This window comes from Cyclospora cayetanensis, unplaced genomic scaffold (assembly GCF_002999335.1).
Source record: "Cyclospora cayetanensis isolate NF1_C8 unplaced genomic scaffold, CcayRef3 CcayRef3_contig_21, whole genome shotgun sequence".
NCBI classification, from domain to species: Eukaryota; Apicomplexa; class Conoidasida; order Eucoccidiorida; family Eimeriidae; genus Cyclospora; species Cyclospora cayetanensis.
In genome coordinates, this window is record NW_020312159.1 from 61,296 (window position 1) to 83,643 (window position 22,348).

Below are 22,348 nucleotides of genomic sequence, written 5' to 3' on the forward strand. Positions count from 1 at the left end.
CGGAGGGAGTTCTGCATACCCTCGCAGGCGTACAGGGGCCTTTTGTACGCCAAGGCTCTTGGGGTACATTCCGGTCTTTTCGGAAGCAGCAGCTATGACTGCAATGATAAAAGTATAACACTTAAAGGAAAACCATGGGAGCCAAGGTAAGCTGCAGTCGGTATCGAGGGCATGTGCATGCAGTGGCTGCAAGCCGCTGGATGCTCTGATTGGCTGTCCGTTTTCCTCTCCTCTCCCTCTGTACATAAAAGCATTAAAATGGTGGTAAACACATTTGATAACCTTCTAGAAGCTTCCTAGCTTAGCTTTAGCAGTGGTTCATTCTAATTTTTCGGTGTACTCGAGCGCGAAGCCGGAAAGTTAAATTCGCTGTCGAGTGTGGGGCCGCATGCACAACAGCACCTCCGCAAAATCCTTTTTAGAGCAACACCGGAAGTGTGATAGGATTATTTTACCCCTGTGTGTAGGCCCACGCTTTGCCCCTCCTCACTTATCAGTTGTAGACCTGCTTTTATCGAGGAGTGTGGGTGGACAGGACTGTTCCAGAAGCTGACCAGGGCAAGGATTTGGGCGCAAAGTTACTTTGTGATCCGGATAAATGATCCATTTTTTTGATTTTCTTGACGTTATGTTTATATAGGATGTAGTGTGCCGCGCTACTTCAATTAGATCGATAACGACTGCTACATTGTTCCCAGAATCCAGTGTTCCTGCTTGCGCACTGGGCCACGCTAGACATAGCCGCTTTACGCTGCACCAGCTAGATTATTTTGAAAACTGGAAAATAATAAATTATTTGATTTAATTGTTCGTGTAGCCTGGATTTTGCAAAGTGCGCAGAATGCGTAGTCATACTAAAACTCTTTCTATAACACTAGTCATGCTTAGCTAAAAGGAAGCAAGGAAGTCATCGACTGCTTTAATTGTCCAAAAGTATTGCTTATTGCAGAGTAGTCTAAGCTCGATACTAGCTGACTCAATGTGTATGCGTGTGCGCTAGATGCTGTGTACAAGCCGCCGTGAATGCTTGGAGGACTTCGATGGTACAGCTACAAGCATCCTAGCTCTCCCTCTCCCCTCTAAGGGGCACTGGCAGGGAAAGGCGGAAGTTATTTCGAAAACATTTCATAGCGCTTTATTAGGTTTGTAGTGAGTTGTAAGTAAAATGGCTTTCTAGGGACACATGGCCGTAATGGCACATTGCAACACATGGTTCACTCAGCTGTCTCCAGCTCACTGACTGCCTGTGGATACAATTGGATGCAACGTTTCCCTACAGCAGTCCTCTAGCCTTCATAACGTTATTTAGAATTCAACAACGTATTGTTTCGTAGGAACCCAGAGAAACCCCAAGCGATAGAACTTTGCGATGGCACAACGCTTGTTGTGGCTGCAGGGGCCAGCCTGCAGGCCGATGGGAACACACTAGCTTTATATCTGGTGAAAAATCTACTTTTCACCCGATAGAGAGCTGGCAGATGCTTTGATGACGGTTTCCAGTGCAAAAATGTGTGATGGCTTTTAAGAATGGACAGGCACACGAAAAAATTCAGGAGCCCGGTGGAGATGTTGTGTTCCCAGATGAAGAGAAACAAGTGCTCATTGCTACATGCTTCTTGAATAATTAAGCCCTTCATTGTTTTTTTTCAATGTAGAACTCGTCTGCCTACAGGTACTAATGCAATTCAAGCTGCCAACCAAGCCCTGACTCGCTGGTTTTTGATCAGTTGAACAGCAAGCCTTGGAAGAGCCAAGACAGCCTTACCACGGGAATCTAGCAATAAATTGGTATGCCGATATATAAAAAGCTTTGGGTAGCAAAAAAATGAACGTAGGCGACCAGCTGCTCTATAGGCGGCATGTCGCCAGGGTCCAATCAAATGGTCCCAGGGCAGGCAGCGACTTAACAATTTAAACTGTCGACATGTCATTCGTTTACAGGTGATGAATTTCTTGAAATTTCAGGGGCGCATTAGCGCGGCTTCTGCATCTTTGGCTAAGAAAAAGAGCCAAATCCGGATTTGGAGCCTCTGAATGTCGGAAGTATGCGAAACGCCCTCAACTACTGTCGAAAGTGTACAAGGACAGGAAGCTAGAGGGAACCGGGGCTTCTGAGCAAACCCAGGCAGCCGCTCCAACAATGCACACGCTTGTAGTGTCAAAGTTGCGCCATATATTCAGAATTCCATGCTCATGCAAAGAGCCAAAGAACCAGAATTACCCGACTTGGCCCAGCGGCAGAAAACTACTTGGCGAGCAAAGAAGGCCCATCAAATGAACGTCAAGCCCCCAAGTCGGATTGTGGCGCAGTGAAGGGGGCCACGGAGGATACCGTTGCCGTTAAGAACTCACAATGAGTCATACTTAGGACGATGAACATGCAAGTCAATTTCTCAAGAGCTGTTAGAGTGACTTGGCCACTAATAGGAAGTGGGTTCTTTGTCCGAGGCGGCACAATTTAGTCTGCCTGTTCACTCGTCATCACTGTCCCTAGGAGTCAGGTTTGCTGAAGGGCGGCACAACTCCATGATTGGTGGCGCTAATACACTCAATTATTGCTCTGAACTAGATTTGGTCTCTACCAGCAGTGCCGTGACTTTCCATGTAGGACCTTTGCAGCATGGCATAGCCCTAGGTATGCTGTGGGTAAGTCAATGGAGGACGTGCATGCAACCCTAGCAGCGTCCTGTGTGCGACGTGCCATTTGTCGTGCCAGGAAGCTCTAGGAAGAACCAACTCTTAGGCGGGGTAGAGTCGATGCTTCAACAAGATGACGCAGAGTTTTTATAGGGGTGGTTTAGCAATGCAGTAAGAAACCCTGCTTTGTACAACCAGTGCGTTTTACTCGCGCTGCAACTGGAGTTCTACCAATGTTCTGGATCGAACCTTCTAGCTAAGAGCACCCCGAAAGGGCGAATAACAAGGAGGAGTTCGCAGATATGATAAATACTAACGAGCTCCCGGCAGGCTGGTAACCTGATGTTCATTTGTCCCACCGTGTTTAAGCTAGTCCCTGGAGCAGCCCAAAGTTATATTTAGGCTTCGTGGTACCGGACAGCCCCGTAGTATGAATAGGAGCTTAGCGAGAATACGGAGTACTAGCTTAAAAGGCACAGCTCAGCTGTAGACCCGTATTCTGGGCATTACCCGATGGTGATGCAGCAAATGGCCGAAAGTTGCTGCATGTGCACTAACTGTAGGCTTCTGCAAAAGACTACTAAGATGTACAAGGTTCCGATGCTCATGTTGGCGAATCACTTGACGAACTCCACCTACCAAAACCCTACTCTCGACATTTGACCCCGTCATGTGAATACCCGTTCACCCAAATGACAAGCGCAAAGCGGTGCTCCACACTCTCACTCCCCAAAATTAAGTATAACTATGTGCCTACGGGTTAATTCATACCCAAGTTGAACTGCCGCGGCAACTGAACCGAGATTTAGATGAGCCTTTCAGGAAGGTCTGGTTGACTGCTTACGTGGATGACGTCTTAGTAAAAACCAAAATACTCACCAGCATTTACAGCACCTACAACGTGCGCTACAGCTGTAACGGGACAAAAAGGGGTTACCAAGGCACGCAAGTGTTTATCTACATGGGAAACGTCGTGCCTTCGGGATTCTACTCTACGTTCGAGCTGCAGAAACTGAGCCAGATCCGGCGAAGTTAGGAAAAATCAACGCATGTTCTCTAACTTCAGGCATCCTCACAAACGCTGAGAAGTTCCATGGTCTTGCGTCGGAGTATATTTAATTTCTAGGTGTTTCCGAATTGCTACTTCTTTAACTGATTTACTTTAAAAGGCATTATTTGACCTCGACAGAGATTTATGTGACCCTGAGGACAACAAGACCCTTTTTTTCCAGTACAAGCTGCTAATGGCCTAGCGCTCGCTACTATTCTTTCCTAACAGGCTAATGGCCTTCCGACGCACCAAACAATTGATTGTTAGGCTCATAACTTCATCGAAATTGAAACCCAGTATTCATCAAGGAAAAAGAAACTCTGTGAGGCGTTGTGGGGCTTGAAAAAACATCCAGCACTTTTTGTATGGGATTTATTTCAGTTTCTCAACCGGAAGTCGGACTTTGACATGTTAAGCAGACTCTTCAGGTCATTAAAAATCCTAGAGCTATATACTGACGTAAGAGGCACAAGCAGTATGACTTTAGAGTACTACCTGTCACGTTCTTCACCCGCGTGATCGTTCACCTGCGTAGTTGCCTCCTGAGAACCACTATAAGCCACGGTTGTAGCCTCAAGCCTTGTGAACACGATGGGGTAGCAAGAGTCTTCAGTGCTGGCTGAGTGCGCGCATGTGGAGATCCCAAACTCGATGACCACTCTTCTTTATCTCCACAGCCCGTGCTGAACATTATATCATAATAAAGAGCTTATACTTTTCCAGTTTCGCAGATCGATGTGATAAGTCCAAAATCGTGCCGTAAGACCAATCTTGGCCTTCATTCGTTCATGCTCAGTGGGCCGGCTGCAGCATCCATGTAAGTCTGATCCCAGCATCTATATCAAGAAAATTTGTCACCAGGACGCATTTAACGCTTTAATGCGATGCTGAACTTTGCGCACAATTAAGGGGTAACGACCCTTTCGTCGTCAATGAGTATCGTTGCCTACACTTCAGCGTGCAAGCCAAGCTGGAGCTTCAAGGACCCTCTCAATTAGCTCAATGGAAGTGGATGCAGTCCCAGCCAGAAAGCAGCTAGCGGACAGTAAGTTCTGTTAGCCACTCATTTGTCAGCCTTTATCATAATTGAGCTCAGTCTTCTTGTTGAGCTCAGCCATGGAGAAACAGTACGCAATTATGACACGACCTGGAATAACATCCTTAATCACAAGTAATGACCTCTAGTAATCTTTTTGAGGTTATGATATGAAACTATCATACACCCGTGGTCGCCTTATTTAATGGCTAAGGGACCTGATGGACTATGGGCGTTCAGGGCCCCTGATCTACATGCTTTTTTATTCAGATCTCGCATGCAGCTGCAAAGAAATCAACTGGAGTGATATCTTGGATCTAGGTCATTTAAACCACGCGATCGGCATATTGCTGAGCCACAAAGGTTTCAACGTATCGGACGTGCAATACAGCCTCAAGAGGCCTTTCTGACTTGTAGAGGTTCCAGTGCTCTGCTGTATAATGGTTATTAGGAAACCAGCGCACGTAAGGGCCCTCATCAAATCATGAACGAGATTGTGATTATAGTATTCAACCCTGTAGAGCATAGCAACGTCCGTGAGGGTGTGTAATGTTAAGTGTTATGCATTGATTCGTTCAATTTCTCCTAATATTGCTCAATCACTTCAACTGAAATAAGGAATTCCCCAAAACATTAATGCTCTCATGAAAGTGGCCATATGCAGGCCCGTGCATACCATGGCTTCTCTCGTGAAAGCTGAAGCAAACAATATTTGTGCACTCCATCAAAGTTCGCTGTAGTGAAATACTTAGCCCCGAAATACTTATAAAAACCAATTGGAAAGCTATCAAGTGGTGCCATCCTTCTGTGCCCTCGCCCCTCAGAATTTTTGGATAAGGGACGACAGCTGACTAGGATGCGTATATATCTACCCCCTCAAACTCAAAGCATTTACAGTTAGTCACGCTCGGCAACAAGCGCATTGGGCACACAATATTGATTGTTATCGAACTGATTGAACGCTGCTCTGCAAGAAACGGGATACACGAACCGCCAAACTAACTAGTCGATTCTTGAATAATTTTTATTCCAACATAGTGTACCAGAATATGCCGACGTGCTGCAGAGCCCGTCATATCTTTCGCCAGCCCCTTTCTCATGCGCATTTATATTGGCACACCTTCAAGTTCCTTGGCTGTCCGTTGATACAGGCTATTCAGGCCGGTGGAAAAGATATATCCTATCTATAGTACAGATGCAGACATCTGTACGGACTCTCTAGCGTAGAGTCTTGAATACTGCCAAAGGCAGATATATTCTAAATCAACCCAGCTGTCCCTCGGTGGCTGTAGCGCGCCCCTGTACTACAAAGACAGCATAATGTGGGGGACAGTGACTCGTGTGTAAAAGGCTTCCCAGGCGGGACGAAAGATCACATGCCCTTTCTTCACGGCATCCATGCTTCCTCGCAAGCGCACCTGGAAACCATTTACCACTTACCTGATGCGTGTACGCACCTGGCAGGCGTCTCTAGTTGCAGTCTCCTAGCTTGCAAGGGCACAGATTCAAGTGGCCCCTCCGAGGCTCGTTCAGTAGGACTGAGTTCTGTAGGTCTGATAAGTGGATCTGGGATCTGGTGTAAGGTGTACAACTGACTGTCCAGTAAAAGTTAAATTCCCAGCTAGAGGACGAACACGTCTGTTCACTACTTTCTTGACACTCTTCAGGCAGGCAGAAAAAGTAGAAGTCAATGCACCTTGGGGGAAGGTTACTGGGAATTCTTGTGTCATTGGCCATAGCGGCTAAGGCTGTACATCAAAAAGAGATTAAAAGTCTTCCACAGGCGACGCAAACCCCCGCAACTGCTCCCACACGTCAATTACTGGGGCGGTGTTTTCCACCCTATTTCGCCAAAACGTGTCACCCAGGGTAGCTTCGTTGATCCGCAAATCTAGAATTTACTACTTTCATGCCTCCCATTAGGATTCTCCGCTTCCAGACGTGTTGCTGGCCTGCACGGCAAAGTCCTCGAATGCTGCGGTGAGTTCTAAGGCTTTTCAGGAAGTCAATATTGATAGTCCTGCGACACCTCCAACTTTAGAGATATCGATAAAATAAGAAAGTTCATTGTTTTTGAGCGATTGGCAACTGACCTTACTTATCTGGCCGCAAACGACTTCGTCTGGTCACCCTCTGAAGCACCGTGTACAAAAGCTCGCTGTTCCACCAATACCACGTCTCCAAGCTTCAGACACGCAGCCAACCGCCGCTTATCATTTTTATGTGTTTGTCTCTCTTGAGCTTTGCACATACATTCGTGTACAGTAGCCGGCTGTTCTCTGATTCCACCTCTGCTAGTGGCTACCACATCCAGGCTTGGATTGGAGGGAGACTTCTCAGGGCCAACCAAGGATTTAGTAGCACAAAGGGGAGCCCAGTACACTGTTGCAATATGAATTAATATAGCGTGAGGAAGGATATCAAGCGAATTAATCGGACGTTCGTGAGCATAGAGTCACGAATGTTGCAGAAGGGTGTGGTTGGCGAGCTTATTCTGTCCTTTCGCCTAAGGGAGGTTCGCAGCGGTCAAATTATGGTCACTCTGTACGCAGGTCACAAAGGGACGGGTAAAATTTTGTACTATAAACTCAGTTAGCACACGAGAAAAGCGAAACCTAGATACTTGGATTTGTGTGAAAATAGACACAAATATTGCAGAAAAGTGCGGTCGGTGCAATTTGCGTGCCTGTCTGCCTCACGGTGTTTCGCAGTGATCACATCTTGGCCAATGTATAGGTAATTCACCAAGGCACGCAAGGACGCACCAACGAAATTAGAGCTCCTATCCGTAATGATACTCCTAGAAAATCCGTGGGGGTTCTAGAAATTTTAACAATATTTCAGCGACTTTCTGAGCCAGGGCAGAGTTGGAACTAGGGACGAGATCGGGCTTCTCTGCTAAGTCTGCGACATCGGCCTAAAATCTATTTTGGTTCTTGACACCTCTGGTAGTCCAACAGCAAAGTCCATAGTCAGGTAAGCTCGAATACTTCGGAGGCTTTGCAGCAGACTGGTCTAAGAACGTTGGGCGGCTTTAGCTGCTGACAATTGATGCATGACGAAGCAATACTCATCTGCGGGGATGCATCCGGGGTCACCGAATGGACCACGAGAGCGATTCTACCCTTGTGCGAGGCTTTGCATGGCCTACGAATGCATGATTATGTGCTTTGAACAAAAAGGCACTACTGAGCGAAGTCAAAAATGTCGGAGCACAGAATCCACCCCTGATTTTAAATTTTAGAAAGCCAGCTTCAATTTGTTAGTGGTGGATCTGGTGTCATTCTGAATCGTGGCAATAAGAGCACATGCACGTTGTCAACGTACAAGACGCGTGGTGTCTTGATGGGGAGTTGGAAATATCAGACAAAAGCGGCTGTGCTGCAGAACAATGAGCAGCTGTAACGTCTCTAGATTGTTTAAAAGCAGCACAATTCGACTTAACACTGCATACGGCTAATTTCTAGCAGATTCACACGCGGTGTGATTACTAACACATATAGAACTAAGGACCCTGAACGCTCAAAGTCTACCAGGGCCCTCAGCCACTAGTAGGTCAACCACGGGTATATGGCAGTTTTATATCATAACCTGATAAGGGCCGTGAGCGGTCACTACTTGTGATCAACGACGTCATTCCAGGATTTGTCATAATTGCGTGGGATCTCCCCATGGCGAATGCACCGCGTCCATTGGGCTAATTGAGGGGGTCCTTGAAGCTCCAGCTTGGCTTGCACGCTGAAGTGTAGGCAACGATACTCATTGACGACGGAACGGTCGTTACCCCTTAATTGTGCGCAAAGTTCAGCATCGCATTAAAGCGTTAAATGCGTCCTGGTGACAAATTTTCTTGATATAGATGCTGGGATCAGACTTACATGGGTGCTGCAGCCGGCCCACTGAGCATGAACGAATGAAGGCCAAGATTGGTCTTACGATGCGTTGTTGGACTAATCACATCGATCTGCGAAACTGGAAAAGTATAAGCTCTTTATTATGATATAAAATTCAGCAGAGGTTGGGGAGATAAAGAAGAGTGGTCATCGAGTTTGGGATCTCCACATGCGCGCACTTGGCCAGCACTGAAGACTCTTGCTATCCTATCATGTTGGCGAGGCTTGAGGCGGCATTAAAGATCATCAGTAGGTGCCGTTACAAAGTGTGCTGTCGTTGGGGGGCTTTTATGTATGGAGAGAGGCCCTAGGCAGAGAATCTACCTAATGTAGAATTGCGGCGCCCCTTTGGGGCGAGGGTGAGTTTTAAAGGGCCTTTTTGTCGATCTATTGGGGCCATACCCCGCCGAATAGTGGTTACAGGTGGGGTTTTCAAATCAGGGACACCGCAGGACCACAAGGAACTTTGAGAAAAACTATTTAGAGTATGTTTTAAAGATGTTGCCTATCTCTGTTCCTACTGCAAGGTTTTAGCATGAGGGCCAAGCGAACAGCTGGTCTGTACGCCGCTGCATGCTGTACAGATGGGAAGCAATCACTCACTGCACCTGTACAAGGTAACTAAATGGAAAGGCTCACTGTATTCTTCCTTATCGTATGGAGCCAAACGTACTTTTCAACGAATCCAATATACGGACAGCGAACCCAAGCAGTCAGTCATACACAAAATTACATATTCCCACAGACTAAAAACTCTGTATGTCTGCCTTAATCTGTCTTTTTGGCCCTTGGAAGAGGAAAACAAGTATACTTCAGAGGTTTTGATAGGTGTTGGGGGCTGAGAGCGTCCTTATGAAGTTCCCAGGAAGAGCAGTACATCGAGTATGTCAGGCCATGTAGCTCGCCAAGCTAAACAAAAGGTCTCTCGTGCATCATTGTACCTGTAGTGCTTACTTAATCATCGACTGACTGTTAAACAGCTGTTACATTGTGCTCGCTGCATAGCGGGGGCTGCCCCTATGCTACAAGAATGCATACCTCCTGACCGCGCCCCATTTCACTGGAAGCGACAATGTTGCCAATGCATGAATCTTCCAGAGAGGGCCGCGAATAACGCCTTTACTGTCCTCTTTTCTTGAGGCCGGAGCCTTTTGTATTGAACGCCTAGAGACAGGAAAACTCTTTGGAATGTTGTTGAATCTCTTAGCTGGACTAAGCCGCTGGGAACTATCATGTGGAGGTTCTGTAAGTACCGTTATGGAGCCCAACACTGCATCCTCGAAGCCTCAAAACTGAATTTCTAATGAGCCCATCAGGTTGAGCAACTGAAGGAATTGAAAGGGAAGAGGGTGGGCGCGGCTATTCTGGGCAGCAACTACGGTTCTCTGATCACAAATATATGTGATCATACAGACACCCAATACTCATCTGCATCTAATACTGAAAAGTTCTTAATAACCTTTTAGAAAGCCACTGAAAGCAGAAATACGTACACAATGTGCTAGGGCCGGATGCAGGCAGGCGAATGGCGAGAGGTTTAATGTCCATGGAGATCTATGAGCAGTAAGTTCAAGGTCCAAAGTAACTTCAAATGTTTAAAAATGGCTCCTTCTGATCAAAGAGCGCAATAGTAATACAATGACTAGTAAGTCTCTTCCATAGTTTCATCCTATGCATGTCACAAATTGCCAGAAGGGTGGTGGACTGCTGGACGCAGAGTGAGTCCTTTTCAGTGTACGCTGTAGCAAGAGATGACACTCCTTTTGGTAGTGCTTAATTCATGTGTTTCACTTGCTGAACCTCTTCTTGGGGTCAACTTTCGCTTACCATGGGAACAACGGCACTGGCCGCGATATCGAGATGAGGGTCTCTAAAATTTGTGATTGAAAGAAAAGCCACGCTTGTTGAACGCCCGATATATTGCCTGAGAAATCATCATATTTTTCGCTATATTTATAGAAAAAGCACTCTTTTCTGGTCTCAGGCAGTCGGTAGAATCCGCTTACCCATCACCAACGCCACCAGAGAGACGCTGCACAGGTATGGAGTAGAGTATTTCCTTCATAGGATGAAGGTACTCAAACTCCAAATCCATGTAAATAGAGAAATCGATTTGTATTGACGCAATCGTTTTTGAGATTCGACAATCGGACCACTGTGTTGCACGGGATTGCCCTTCAGGTCCCGAATAACTAGAAAATACGGTGCTGTGCTGCGCAACCCAATATGACTCCTCCAGAGTTCACGCAAGCCATCACAAATATGTAAATCTGGAGAGCCCTAAATAGGACTCTTTGTGCCGCCGTCTGAGGTTAGGCGCAAACAGTTTGGCAGTTCAAATCCTAAGCACATCTCGGACTCGCATAGTGATTCGCCAGGCTCTCCCCTCTGGGGCGCATTCGAGTGTGCTGTCCGAGGTATTTTTGTAGGACATGTACTCATGATGGAAGCAGAGATAACCCCATCATGTTTTGTGTTCGACGAGCCTTTCACATCGCAAAGGCTACAACAGCTGCTCGACAGCGTGCAAAACGGAGCAGAGTTAGAAACAAGCGAAAAGGTCCCTCAGAAGGAAAGTGCTAGCAATAGTTTCCGTCAGTATTCTGTCAAGAATATGCAAGGCTTTCGGCATCTTCTGTTGGTCAATGCAGATCTGACCCCCAAGATACTTGAGCAAGTCGTGTGCGCAGTCGCATTTTCCAAGAGCCACCTTAAAAGCTCCTTGATCCATGTCGGTTGCCGACAGCCAAATCTCTCCTGTCAAGTGGCCAGATAAGGTAGTTGACTCTGTTTCCTGCCATTGTGTGTTCTGCTTACTTGACGAGTCTGCTGTTTCAGAAACGGAATACTGAGTAGCTGTCTTTCCCAGAGGCTGTTGAGCGTCTCCCTAGATGACAATGCTCTTGGAGAAGAAGCCGCTCCATCTGTTTTCAGGCTTTTGCAGCAAATTCCGAATTTGAGGGCAAGTCTTTCCTATATAGTTGCAGGCGGGCCATAGCAAATCTACCGCTGCAGAGTAGTCTCCCTTACTACTGTGCTACCCTTGGTTCCAGTCCTCTACTAAAAGTGTACGGTTGACTGCTGACCGGCCATTCATGTCACGTCGCTGTTTTGGGTATACACAGCCCCGAGGATGACCCGCTGTGTATGCTCGAGCAAAACGAATATATTAAAGAGGGCAAGCTCTACTAGACTCGTACTTTGCTAAAATGTGCGCGAATACTCGTAGTTCAGCTACAGTGTTTGAATGGTTCTGTCTGTTCACTTCACTAGGTACTATCACTGAGAAATACTGGCATAACTGATGGTTTTCTGTCTCGCATTATTGGGTTTTGTGCTCAAATGAAGAAGAGAGACGAATCAATAATGGTAAGTGGATGCCCACCAAAATCCCAGCCACCCCGAATACAATTCAAGGATTGATATTGTCGGTGATTGGAAGCACTGACGTAACGTGGTGCCAGGCAATAAGGAAGCAATCAGATCGGTGTATACGGGATAATGATAATATCAAATAGCTTACTTAGCTCCGCTACCGCTGGCCTCATCGGGCTGTAGTGCTTCTACTAGCACTGCGAATGGACCTCATACAGGTGAAGTCACTCGTCGTTCATTGTCGACACCAAAAGCTTTGTGTATTACGCAGATAGACGTGCGTAACAACGGGCTCCTTACCCCTAGAGGCGCACTCGCCCTAGCTGCTGGGAAGTGTTTCTTTTCACAAGGCCTGAGAATTTTTAGCGACCTCCAACTACCTGAAGATAGCCATTAACCCTCTTGAGGATGGCAAACAATTGCCAAGCTATTTATATCAATTTATATTCCCTGAATTCAAGTAATGCAGTAAAGTCTGCTTTTTGCTAGAACAAACTCATGTAACGAAACTGCGAGCTCGCAATTCTAAAGGTGGTAATATCAATAATAACCAAGATTAGGCAGGGTAATCCAACGTAACAGATGAGAGCTACGCTTTAATCGTTAAGCTATTTGAACACAGCTTGAGGGGGCTTTGCCACAGAAAGCCCATATATGAATTTATCAGGAAGCATAATGAAGAAGTCTGTTTATCCTGATAATTGTTTCGTTCGAAAATTTAGGGTCCACAGTCAAGTATGCCAAAAACGGCTAGAGCAGCACGGACCGACCACAACCAGGCATGCATAGCCACACGGCTTAAAAAGGAAGACGAGGCTCAAGAACAACTTAGCGACGGTCAGCGATACGTAGAGTTCCTCTAGAAGTAAACCATACACATAATCAACGATGGGAGCTAGATTCCTTATACATTCCCCATACTACAATGAAGGAGCGGAAGCTTTAAGCTATGCATGAATTTTAAAGACGCACTAGCTTAGAGCGAATACTTCGCATTAACTCCTCACTTGTAGCGCCCCACGAACTAGTATCCCGGTCTGTTATTTACAATCATCCCCTTGTTGAGAAACAAGGCCTCGGCGCTACATTCTTCTTCTCGTGCTGGCAACATGCCAAACCTGACTATATCATAAGAAAATGTTGGTTTTTGTAAATGTACCATCTTCTCGCTTATGAGGGGACTATTATGTCGTGCTTCAATGATGCAACAGGCTTTCTACCGGGGGCCCTTTCATCTCAGCTCTCTGCGGTACCATTGCCTAATGCCGGCGAGAAGACTTTAATAATGTGAACACAGTCCCATTATTGTGCCGAATAAGGAACGCGTATTAAGCAGGTATATCCAGTGAGAAGTTTCTTTCACGTGCATTTCTATTGCAATCCCTCACCGTTTTCGAATAGTTTCATAAGCAGAACCTCAAAACAGTCTTTATTAAGCTGGCAAGCGCATAACAAAGCTTATAGGGGCAAGTAAGTTAGAGTGCGTGTCAGCTACATGGAAGTTAATCGGATCCTACAACCACGGGCAAGAACACCACTATGGGCGCATGAGCGTGTGATTGCAGTGATCTAAATTCCAACTCTACTAGAATCTTGATTAAAATCCAGACATTATTGTTTTAGTACTGTAAATGGATGGACCTGTTCTTGGGAATCGTGCATAACACCAGATAGATTCTAGGAGATCGCCTCTGCCCCACGGCAAGTTCTCCATTCGGCTTTTGTATGCACCTTTTGTTTTCTATGTGCTCCTTCTTAGCACCTTCAATAGCAAAGCTTAAAAACCAATCTATTTTTTAGGCTTGGTGGAAGGCGTCATAGTCGGAGAACAATAGTAGCTTTGAATTTGTAGCTTCGAGCCCACAGCTTACACAGGTGGCTAGGGGAGGTTCGATGCGCTCATGGCTTCACGTTGCTGCAATACACTGGAAACACAGCAACTGTCAATTCTTCGTTCTTGCGTTTGGCTTTCTACTTGTACTCCTTGCGTTGACTAGGCTTGAACAGTTAGTAGTTGCTTGCTGTGTTTTTACTCACTAACTTGCCTCTTGTTGCCCGCTAGGCAATGCAAAACGCTTTCAAAGAAAGCGTAAGCAAGCATCTGGAGGTGTAGAGGTGAGTTCCAAAATGCATATTCAATGTGAAGCCGCTGACTTTGCTTTTGGTATGAATTGAATTTCAACGCGGGAAACAAAGGTCGGTGAACAGCGCAAGGAGACTAGGCAGGGCCGGCTGCACCAGTACCATCCAGTAGAATAAACCTCAACTGTTATTTCTCTTACATTATAATTTAAGCATTTGGATAAAGCCTTGTTGGGTTCTGGATTCATGATGAGTGAGGCAACGGCTCAAGTTCCCCTAGGAAGTGAAGGGCTGGAAGGAGCTAAGCGAGGAGATACGGAGACACAGGAGGAGTTTGACCACACAGCTTCTACTGAGCAGGAAGAGTCTGTATCGCACGCTCAGGATAATTCCCGCTGGAAAGAAATCACAGTTACTGGGGATACTGAATGGGACATCCACAACATTGATCTGCCAGGGACGGAGACGGGGCTTAGCCACGCTCTTTCGCGTCCCACGGAGGAGGAATATTGGAGTCATGCATTTGATCAGGTGGAGGCTTTTGCAGTGCCAAGCAACCCATTAAGAACACGAAGGAGTGGGTATGTACCACTGGCCATCGCACTACTGCTCGTTCTTGCTGTGGTGATTGGAGGAGCGATAGTCAGACAGCTTATTCGACCCCCCGAAGCGATCAGGGGTGGCGTCAAAGATGCAACTACGCATGTGACGGCACCTTCTGGGAGAGAAGTCACATTTTCACCGAAGGCGAAAGTTCCAACTGGCAAACCCACAATGGAAGGAAAATTCCCTGAAACAAAGGGTTTTGAAGTGCCTCAGGAATTGCAAAGGGATAGGGAAGAAGCGTTGGGTGATCTTGAAGATTTTCTCAATGCTTTGGACGACTAAGGGGAACAGCAAGTCAAGAAGAACCAAAAATCATTCTCGTCAGTCTTGGCTGAACATGGGATACAAGAGGCTCTCAGTAAGTCGGCATGCTTCTTCTAGCCTGCCGCAGCGAAGCGTGCCTGCATGTGGTCCTCAAGTTCGTACAGCATTAAGCAAGGCAACAGGAGAGCTGCAACGCTCCATGGAAAGGTAGCGATTGTTGCACCATCGGTTGCAGCAGCAGTATGTGCAACAGTAGTGGAAAAGCGCATTAAGAATACGGGGCTAACCATGATATCTCTAAGAGGAGCCGCAGATTTGTTTGCTTGCTGGTGGACAATTCCCCAGCTCTGTTCCCTTCAAGTGCACATGGTGAAGTCAATATGTGCTGAAGGCTACATTTTTTTATACGTACTTAGGTTACTAATTTGGTAGAAGCTACGAGAGGGATAAAGTTATTAAAATATGGGAGGACACAGTAACTGAACGAGCGTGCGGCTTTACAGATGTTGTTGAAGGGCAGCGCAGGACGAGATACACACATTTATGATGTGGGATAAGCAGGGAAAAAACAGCCTGTGCTGTAGTCTACGAGCTTGCCCCATCGTTACCATTATCCCCGATGAATTCTGAACTGCTAGGTGGAACAATGGCTCCGCAGTTAGGAACAGCACGGAGTGCCGAGAGCGCAGCAAGGAAAAAGTAATCGGTAAAGCAGTAAATGGAACGCCACTGTATTGCAAATTAGCAATTACATTTGTATGCTTCAATAAGATATCTATTGAGTTCGCTCTCCCGGTTGAGGGTTGACCGAAGAGTTACTCTTTTATGTAGCGGTGCATCTGAATTTTAAGGGCATCTGCGGAGACTTTTTACTCTGGATCCAATGCATGCTTCCTAGAATGTTATGAAGTGTTCCTCAAAATATTTCTGTCCCATTCCTACTTGCGTCCCTCAAATTTCGCGGCGAGGCGGGGGACAACTGGGGTGCGCGTAGTAGCATCCTGCAAGCACTCCCGGGCATGCACAGACGGACAGACGTTGTTTTTTGTTGTGTATCTAACGGTCCTCAGAAAAAGTTCAAGCAATTTCAAGAGGCAAGCCACTCTGCCAAAGTAGTTTTTAGCTGAATACAACTAGTGTGAAGGAGAGAATTTGCGGCTCAGCTCATAAAAGTTTACATCCTGTACAGAGGTCCGCGTGCACCATCCGCCAAAACGCAAACAAATAACAATACAGAGATCCATATGGACTTGTCGTAAAACACGAATAAAGCCCTAAGTAATCAAATTTTTGAAGGACTGAAGATCTACAAGGGAACACTCTGCTGCACTAGACTTAGTGGAGGTCGCTTGATTGTGCTCAGACCTGCCATTACGACATTCGGTCTTTACGATGAACTGAAATGTTACACTTCAAACAAAGCGACCCAATTTACAGACACGGACGCTGCTAGCTCTCCTTATGCATGTTGCGCAAAGCAGCAAACTCGCATTTCTGTGTCTGAATAATCTGCAACCTCCTATCAGCCCCATCATTAACTATTTTAGTTCCTTGTAGTTTCCAGATATTCACCACGTAGGCACAACACAAAAGAAGCGTGCGTTTGAAAGGAGCATGGTACAAAGAAGGCGCAGCTGAGCTGGGGGTGAAAGAAACGGCAAGCGCCCCAAACAGCGGGATGCAATTGCGTGTCCGCTTCAACCACTTTCAGGCACTTAGACTTTACAGGCGATCCAAGAATGCGTGTAAGTCTAGCACATGATGTGTTGTATATTTTGGATACGCATCTCAGAGGCAAGCTGCCCCAGATTGGATTGCATGAATAATCGAACGCGTCATGCTGGTCCATAAGGATGGTCCTCCCCATTAAAAACGAATTCATTCCATCGGATGATCCTGTCCAGTTCGATACTGCTGCGCAAAATCTGACTCTCTCTCATCCTTGTTCAAATTGTCTCTTTGTGGGGCCCTCGCTTCACCCTAGCTGTATACTCTCGTCAAAGGTTCTCTCTGATAAGACCCTTCAACTTATTCATGTCTGATGAGAAATTTCTTATCCCCTCTGCAAGCTTTTCTGTAGCCATAGCGTCTTCATTCAGCATCCACCTAAATGTCTTTTCGTCTAAATTCAGCTTCTGAATTGGCTTTTTCTTCGCGTTTTGCGGAGACAGCCTCGAATTCACGTCGACAGAACTCGCTTGCAACTCCTGTAGCAGCTTTGGGGCGATCGTCAGCTTGTCACACCCCGCCAAAGTCAGTATCTCATCTGCAAATGGAGAAAAAAAAACGTGTAGACAAACAAATAAACTGTTGGAAGTGTAGGCGTTAACATGGCCAGAACAAGGCATCCAGGCAGAGGGATGTAGAGCGACACTATTCAGGATACACAATTCACAGGCATATTAATCACATTCAAATTAAATGACACTCAGTTAGAATATCTGCCTGCGTTTTACGAACAAACGGATACAGGCCTAACCAATCGTGCAGCCTGTGCTGCAGGTGTATCAGTCCTGTCAAATCTACTAGCATACATCAACCTTCTTACTAAACAAATACTAAAACCCAGGAATGTGCATTCCCGTTACAGAAAATCCTTTGCTATTCACTCAATCGATCCAAAATTTTTAACTACCTGTCTTCCACAAAAACAATGAACGTTTAATTATATCTCACCTGTATTTCGAAACGATGCGGCCATTACGGTGGTTTTGATACCGAAGTGCTTAAAATAATTGTATATTTGTGTGACACTCTTCACTCCAGGGTCTTCAGCACCAGAAAAGGTGGCGCTTGCGTCCTGTTTCTTGTGCCAATCCAAGATACGTCCAACGAATGGCGAAACCAAATAGGCCCCAGCATCGCTGGCTGCTACTGCCTGCAACAAGACAGGTAGAATGCGCAAGCATTAGGCTTAACCATCAAAAAAGTAGCAAGTCTGAAAAGAAAAGAGTCGAAGGCCAAAAGGAACAACGAGTTGACTAAAGCGAGAAAATTCTATTTCGCGACTTGGGTGAACGATATACTACATATAAATAGTCAAGCAATCAAGCGGAATAAATTAAAGAAACACGGTTCATATTAGATATTATTCTAATGAATTTCCGTAAATGCTACTACATAGCTAAGAGCGCAGATGCAGGGAAGCTCCACCATCCAGGAATACATATGTCAACACAATTGACGCATCAGGTATCATTGATCTTTATTACCAGTAATCAGAAAGGTAAAAGAGAAGCCGATCATCGTACCTGGCAAAGGCTGAAGAGGAGAGTAATGTTGCAGTTGATGCCTTCGCGCTTCAATTGTTTGGCAGCCTGAATCCCTTCCCAAGTCGCAGCTACCTTGATAAGAATGCGGTCTTTGTCAATCCCCTTGGACTTATACAACGCGATGATTCTCTTCGCACGATTTACAGACTCTGAAGAGTAGAAGAATAGCAAGGATTATTCAAAGAGAAAAAAATGCATTTCTATTTCTCAGTGAGTAGAAGCACGAGCAGAAACTTATAAAAGTCAAAGTATTGGCAAACAAAATATCTGCTACTGCATTTGTGAGAGAGTGAATTTTATGAAGTGAACATCGCCACCAGAACAACATGTAGTATCACCTGTGAGAAAGAAAATGCACAACATACCGCTTTCTGCAGCACACTTCGAAACTAAGTGAAACTGTTAGCTATCTAGGGTGCAAGCTCTCAAAGCAAATTCAATAAAAATCCTCATTTTCACACATGACAAGCGTAAGCGCTTGCTAAAAAAATGCTAGTCCTTTTTGGCTTTAATATCCTATTTGCATAGGTCTCATTTTTAGACATACACATGCTTGCGAAAGTCAAAATCATACGGCGAAACGTACGCAAAAGACTGAGGTGGAAAATGCTCACTTAAACATGCTCCAACTAGAAATAGACAGTGTCAATCCTGGAATCTGGCCAGAGGGCCTTTATAGGGGAATGCTGGGTAGGCTCATCGAGGTCCTTATTGGGACAGCCTTAGGTCCGTACCTTCTTGATCGAAGGATAAATCAGCGGGTATTTCAGTGCTGACAAGTCCAGGAATAATATCAAGCAACTCGAGGCCGAATCCAACGAGAACTCGGTCCACTGCTTCCTCTACAGTCTGTTCAAAGCAATACACACATAAACCAGTACCACTTGCGTTCATTTAAAACCTTTATTCTTTCATTCATTTCCATCGGCGGTTTTAAGCAATATTCCTCTGGCAAAAAACGCAGCGTCGAAGTTAGTGCAGCTAGTATTCTATACTACTTCAGGTACACATGCAACGAGCCTGCATCACCTCATCCACAGATTTTCCCTTGGTTGCCTCCTGTGCCTCCTTTATTGCCTTCTCTAACACGTGTTTGTATTTGGGGTCTTTCACCGCCTGGAGAACGAGTGTTGGGTTTGTGGTGGCATCAGTTGGATTGAATTCCTTGATTGCCTCGAAGTCCGCCGTGTCCGCGACTATGGTTGACAGCTTTGCCAGCTTTTCTAACGTGCTGACGCCACTGCTATTCGTATCGTTACCGCTGGCGCTAGTTTTCTCATTTGTGCGGGGTACCTTCTGCGAGGGGCCCAAGGCCGGAGAGCCCCCGGAGCCCCTGCGTTTGGCTGTCTTCGTGTTTGGCATTTCCTGCACGCAGTGGCAAGTAGTAGCGATTGCATGCAAAGTAACCAGCCAGAAGACGTGTGCTGTTGTGTTTCACGATGCCCTATATGTGGCAATGATTCAGAGGAGTGCTCAAAGAAGAGGCCTAGAGGCACTCAACAAAGGGAACAAGAGGAAGTGGAACCGTGGCAGTGCCACTGACCGGCAGCAAGGACTGCAAACCAAGCTTAGTGGGAGAATAACCTGTAAATATGTCGGCAGTTTCAAGAGCATCAATGAACTAATAAACTGGCGAATAGAAAAGATCACATGCACTCGGTTCCTATCGCTGCAAGGCAGACAGTTTGGCAGCAGCAGCAGCACCAGTCTCTGATTGTGGAAGAAGCTGCACACGACAGGACCCTCCTCTCGTGCCACACACCAGTGTGTTATTTAATTTCGGCATGAGATATTTAGCCTAAAGTGCGGAATTGTGCAAAATAACAGTTGGGAGGGGCAGAAAAGGCGGGTGCTCGTGCGCATGGCCATAGAAACTGCGGCCAGTTTACTGGTAGTCCGCGCTGAATGTAGAAAGGAAAAACGAACTTCCCACCACCTCTACAAAAGGCGTCCTGTGTAGGCCATGATACTACTATTGGATAGATCGCAGTGTCTTTTCTACTTTTGGATGAAGTGTAACCGAAAGCAACAACTAGGCATCCGTCTTTGTTGATGATAATACAAAAATGCTTTCGTGTAAGAAGGTCTACTTCCATCCTTCCTGTGCAATGTTTTTCGGATTTAAATATATCGGCACTCTTTTTAAATACGAAAAGTAACTTTCGTGTGGCTTTTAAGCATATTTGTGTAGCAACATATCTAATGCAGGATGTGCGTGCAGCACAGCACCCCTACTGAGCGCCTTGTCCGCCGATACACAACGACATGGCGCATGGAGGTTCGTGGCTGCACCATCGCATTGTTTCGCGTTCCACCGACAAATAATTCCTGGGTAAGACAATAGCCTTTATTAATTGCTGTCAACTTCTACAGGTATTCTCCATTATCTTCCAACATGGCGTTTTCTCTTCCCCCTCTGCCCTATACGGAGGAGGCGCTGGAGCCACATATCAGCAAGGAAACCCTCGAGTTTCACCATGGGAAGCACCATGCGGCATATGTAAATAACCTGAACAGTAAGGCTCCTTCTGCACTCACCAACTGTTCCCCCATAATCGGTGCACACACTCAGGAGTTTTAACATGGGTTGCAGCCTGTTTGGTTACGCACCTACTCCTCCCTTCTCTTGCTCATTCAGTAAGCTGTGTGCAGCACATTTAATTTTTTGCTCACATGTGGACACTAAACTTCTGTTATACGCACGCAGAGCTGGTACAGGGCAAGGAGGATGAGAAAAAGAGTCTGGAAGGTAAACACAAAGCTAATAGCTGATTTTTAAAGGATAAGATTGTGAACAGCCTTTCGGTAAACCCTTAAAAGCCGAACTGCTGAATTTGATGCCTGTTAACTTGTCAACACTTGCCTGGCTTACCCCGCCCAGGGACGGGGATCTTCCATTCCCCACTAGTGATTTGATACGTTTCTAGTCCCCGTTTGTTTCCTGTTGCATTTCTACAGAGTTAATTCGCACAGCTGCTGGTGGCATATTTAACAACGCGGCGCAGGCTTGGAACCATGCTTTTTATTGGAAGTCTATGAAGCCAGGCGGAGGCGGTCCCCCTACTGGCCCTATAGCCTCGAAGATAGACGAAGCCTTTGGCAATTTTGACCAGTTCAGGGAACAGTTTTCAGCAGCTGCTGCAGGGCATTTCGGTTCTGGATGGGTTTGGTTGTGTTACTGCAAAAGCAAGCAAAAAGCTGTCATTTGCCAGACTCACGATGCAGGCAATCCTATGAGAGAAGCAGAGGGATGCGTACCCCTTCTCACATGTGATGTGTGGGAACATGCGTATTACATTGACAGAAGAAACGACCGAGCCAGCTATGTGAAAGGTTAGTCATTCCGTGGTGCTTATTTGTGTGATGGATCGATCCTGTATCATGAGGCTTTCTTTCTTTGCTGCAGATCGTTGTTGGCTGTTCCCATGTGTGTGATTGTTCTTGTGTGTTTGTCCATTTTGTGAAACTTGGGAGGAATGGTGGGGGAGTGGCCCTAGTTAGAAGCATACGCGACAAGTGGATCTACTCATTATGTAGAGTAATCCTATATTTGGCATTAAATACTGGTGACCATGGATATTATACTCTGTGGACGTTGCCACACAAAATGCTTTATTGTGCCTGTCTGTGCTGTAAACTGTCTGGCTTTTTGTGGCTGGAGGACTGCCTTAACCGATAGACTTCCATATTCTCGTATTTGTTTAAATGCAGCGTATGACACAGCATGTTCTATTTATATACAATTGTTTTTCATGTGGTGTTAGTTGTACGGCCTGTAGTATTTGCTTGCGTGTTTTATCTGCGCAGCGTGGTGGTCGTTGGTTAACTGGGACTTTGCAAACGAAAACTTGAAGAAGGCAACCGAGTAAAATTCTGATTCTGCAAAACAGCGAAGAGAGATAATGTGTTGCAGACTAGCCAATATGCGTGCACTGGGCCAAGAATGAAACTACGAAAGGACAACAGGCTGTCTGTCTCGGAATTGAAACACAAAAAGGGATTTGTGTGAAATTACTTTTGGCAGGCAAAGCTGTGCCATATGCGCTGATTGAACAGTCGCTTTGTCCAAAAAAAGAGACGCATGCAATCTCTTTTTCATCCTTTATATGCTAGCCTGCTACAATCTTTTGCC

General features: G+C 45.9%; 3 protein-coding genes across 3 annotated transcripts; 2 read left to right on the forward strand and 1 right to left on the reverse strand.

Annotated features, from left to right (window-relative positions):
* The first annotated feature begins 11,060 nt into the window (after window positions 1-11,060).
* LOC113147408 lies at window positions 11,061-12,389 on the forward strand. The gene is made up of 4 exons (XM_026337887.1): window positions 11,061-11,299; window positions 11,456-11,579; window positions 11,891-11,996; window positions 12,136-12,389. The coding sequence occupies exons 1-4, from the start codon at window positions 11,061-11,063 to the stop codon at window positions 12,387-12,389; spliced, it is 723 nt and encodes a 240-aa protein (XP_026193672.1).
* A 4,552-nt stretch (window positions 12,390-16,941) lies between these two features.
* LOC34622357 (transaldolase) lies at window positions 16,942-19,578 on the reverse strand. Its single transcript, XM_022735523.1, has 5 exons — window positions 19,246-19,578; window positions 18,951-19,065; window positions 18,196-18,365; window positions 17,621-17,822; window positions 16,942-17,210 (listed from the first exon to the last, which is right to left on the reverse strand). Exons 1-5 carry the CDS (start codon window positions 19,576-19,578, stop codon window positions 16,942-16,944), a joined length of 1,089 nt encoding a protein of 362 aa, XP_022591003.1.
* A 1,033-nt stretch (window positions 19,579-20,611) lies between these two features.
* Window positions 20,612-22,085, forward strand: LOC34622358 (superoxide dismutase [Fe]). The gene is made up of 4 exons (XM_022735524.1): window positions 20,612-20,732; window positions 20,924-20,965; window positions 21,175-21,549; window positions 22,024-22,085. The coding sequence occupies exons 1-4, from the start codon at window positions 20,612-20,614 to the stop codon at window positions 22,083-22,085; spliced, it is 600 nt and encodes a 199-aa protein (XP_022591004.1).
* The last annotated feature ends 263 nt before the right edge of the window (window positions 22,086-22,348 follow it).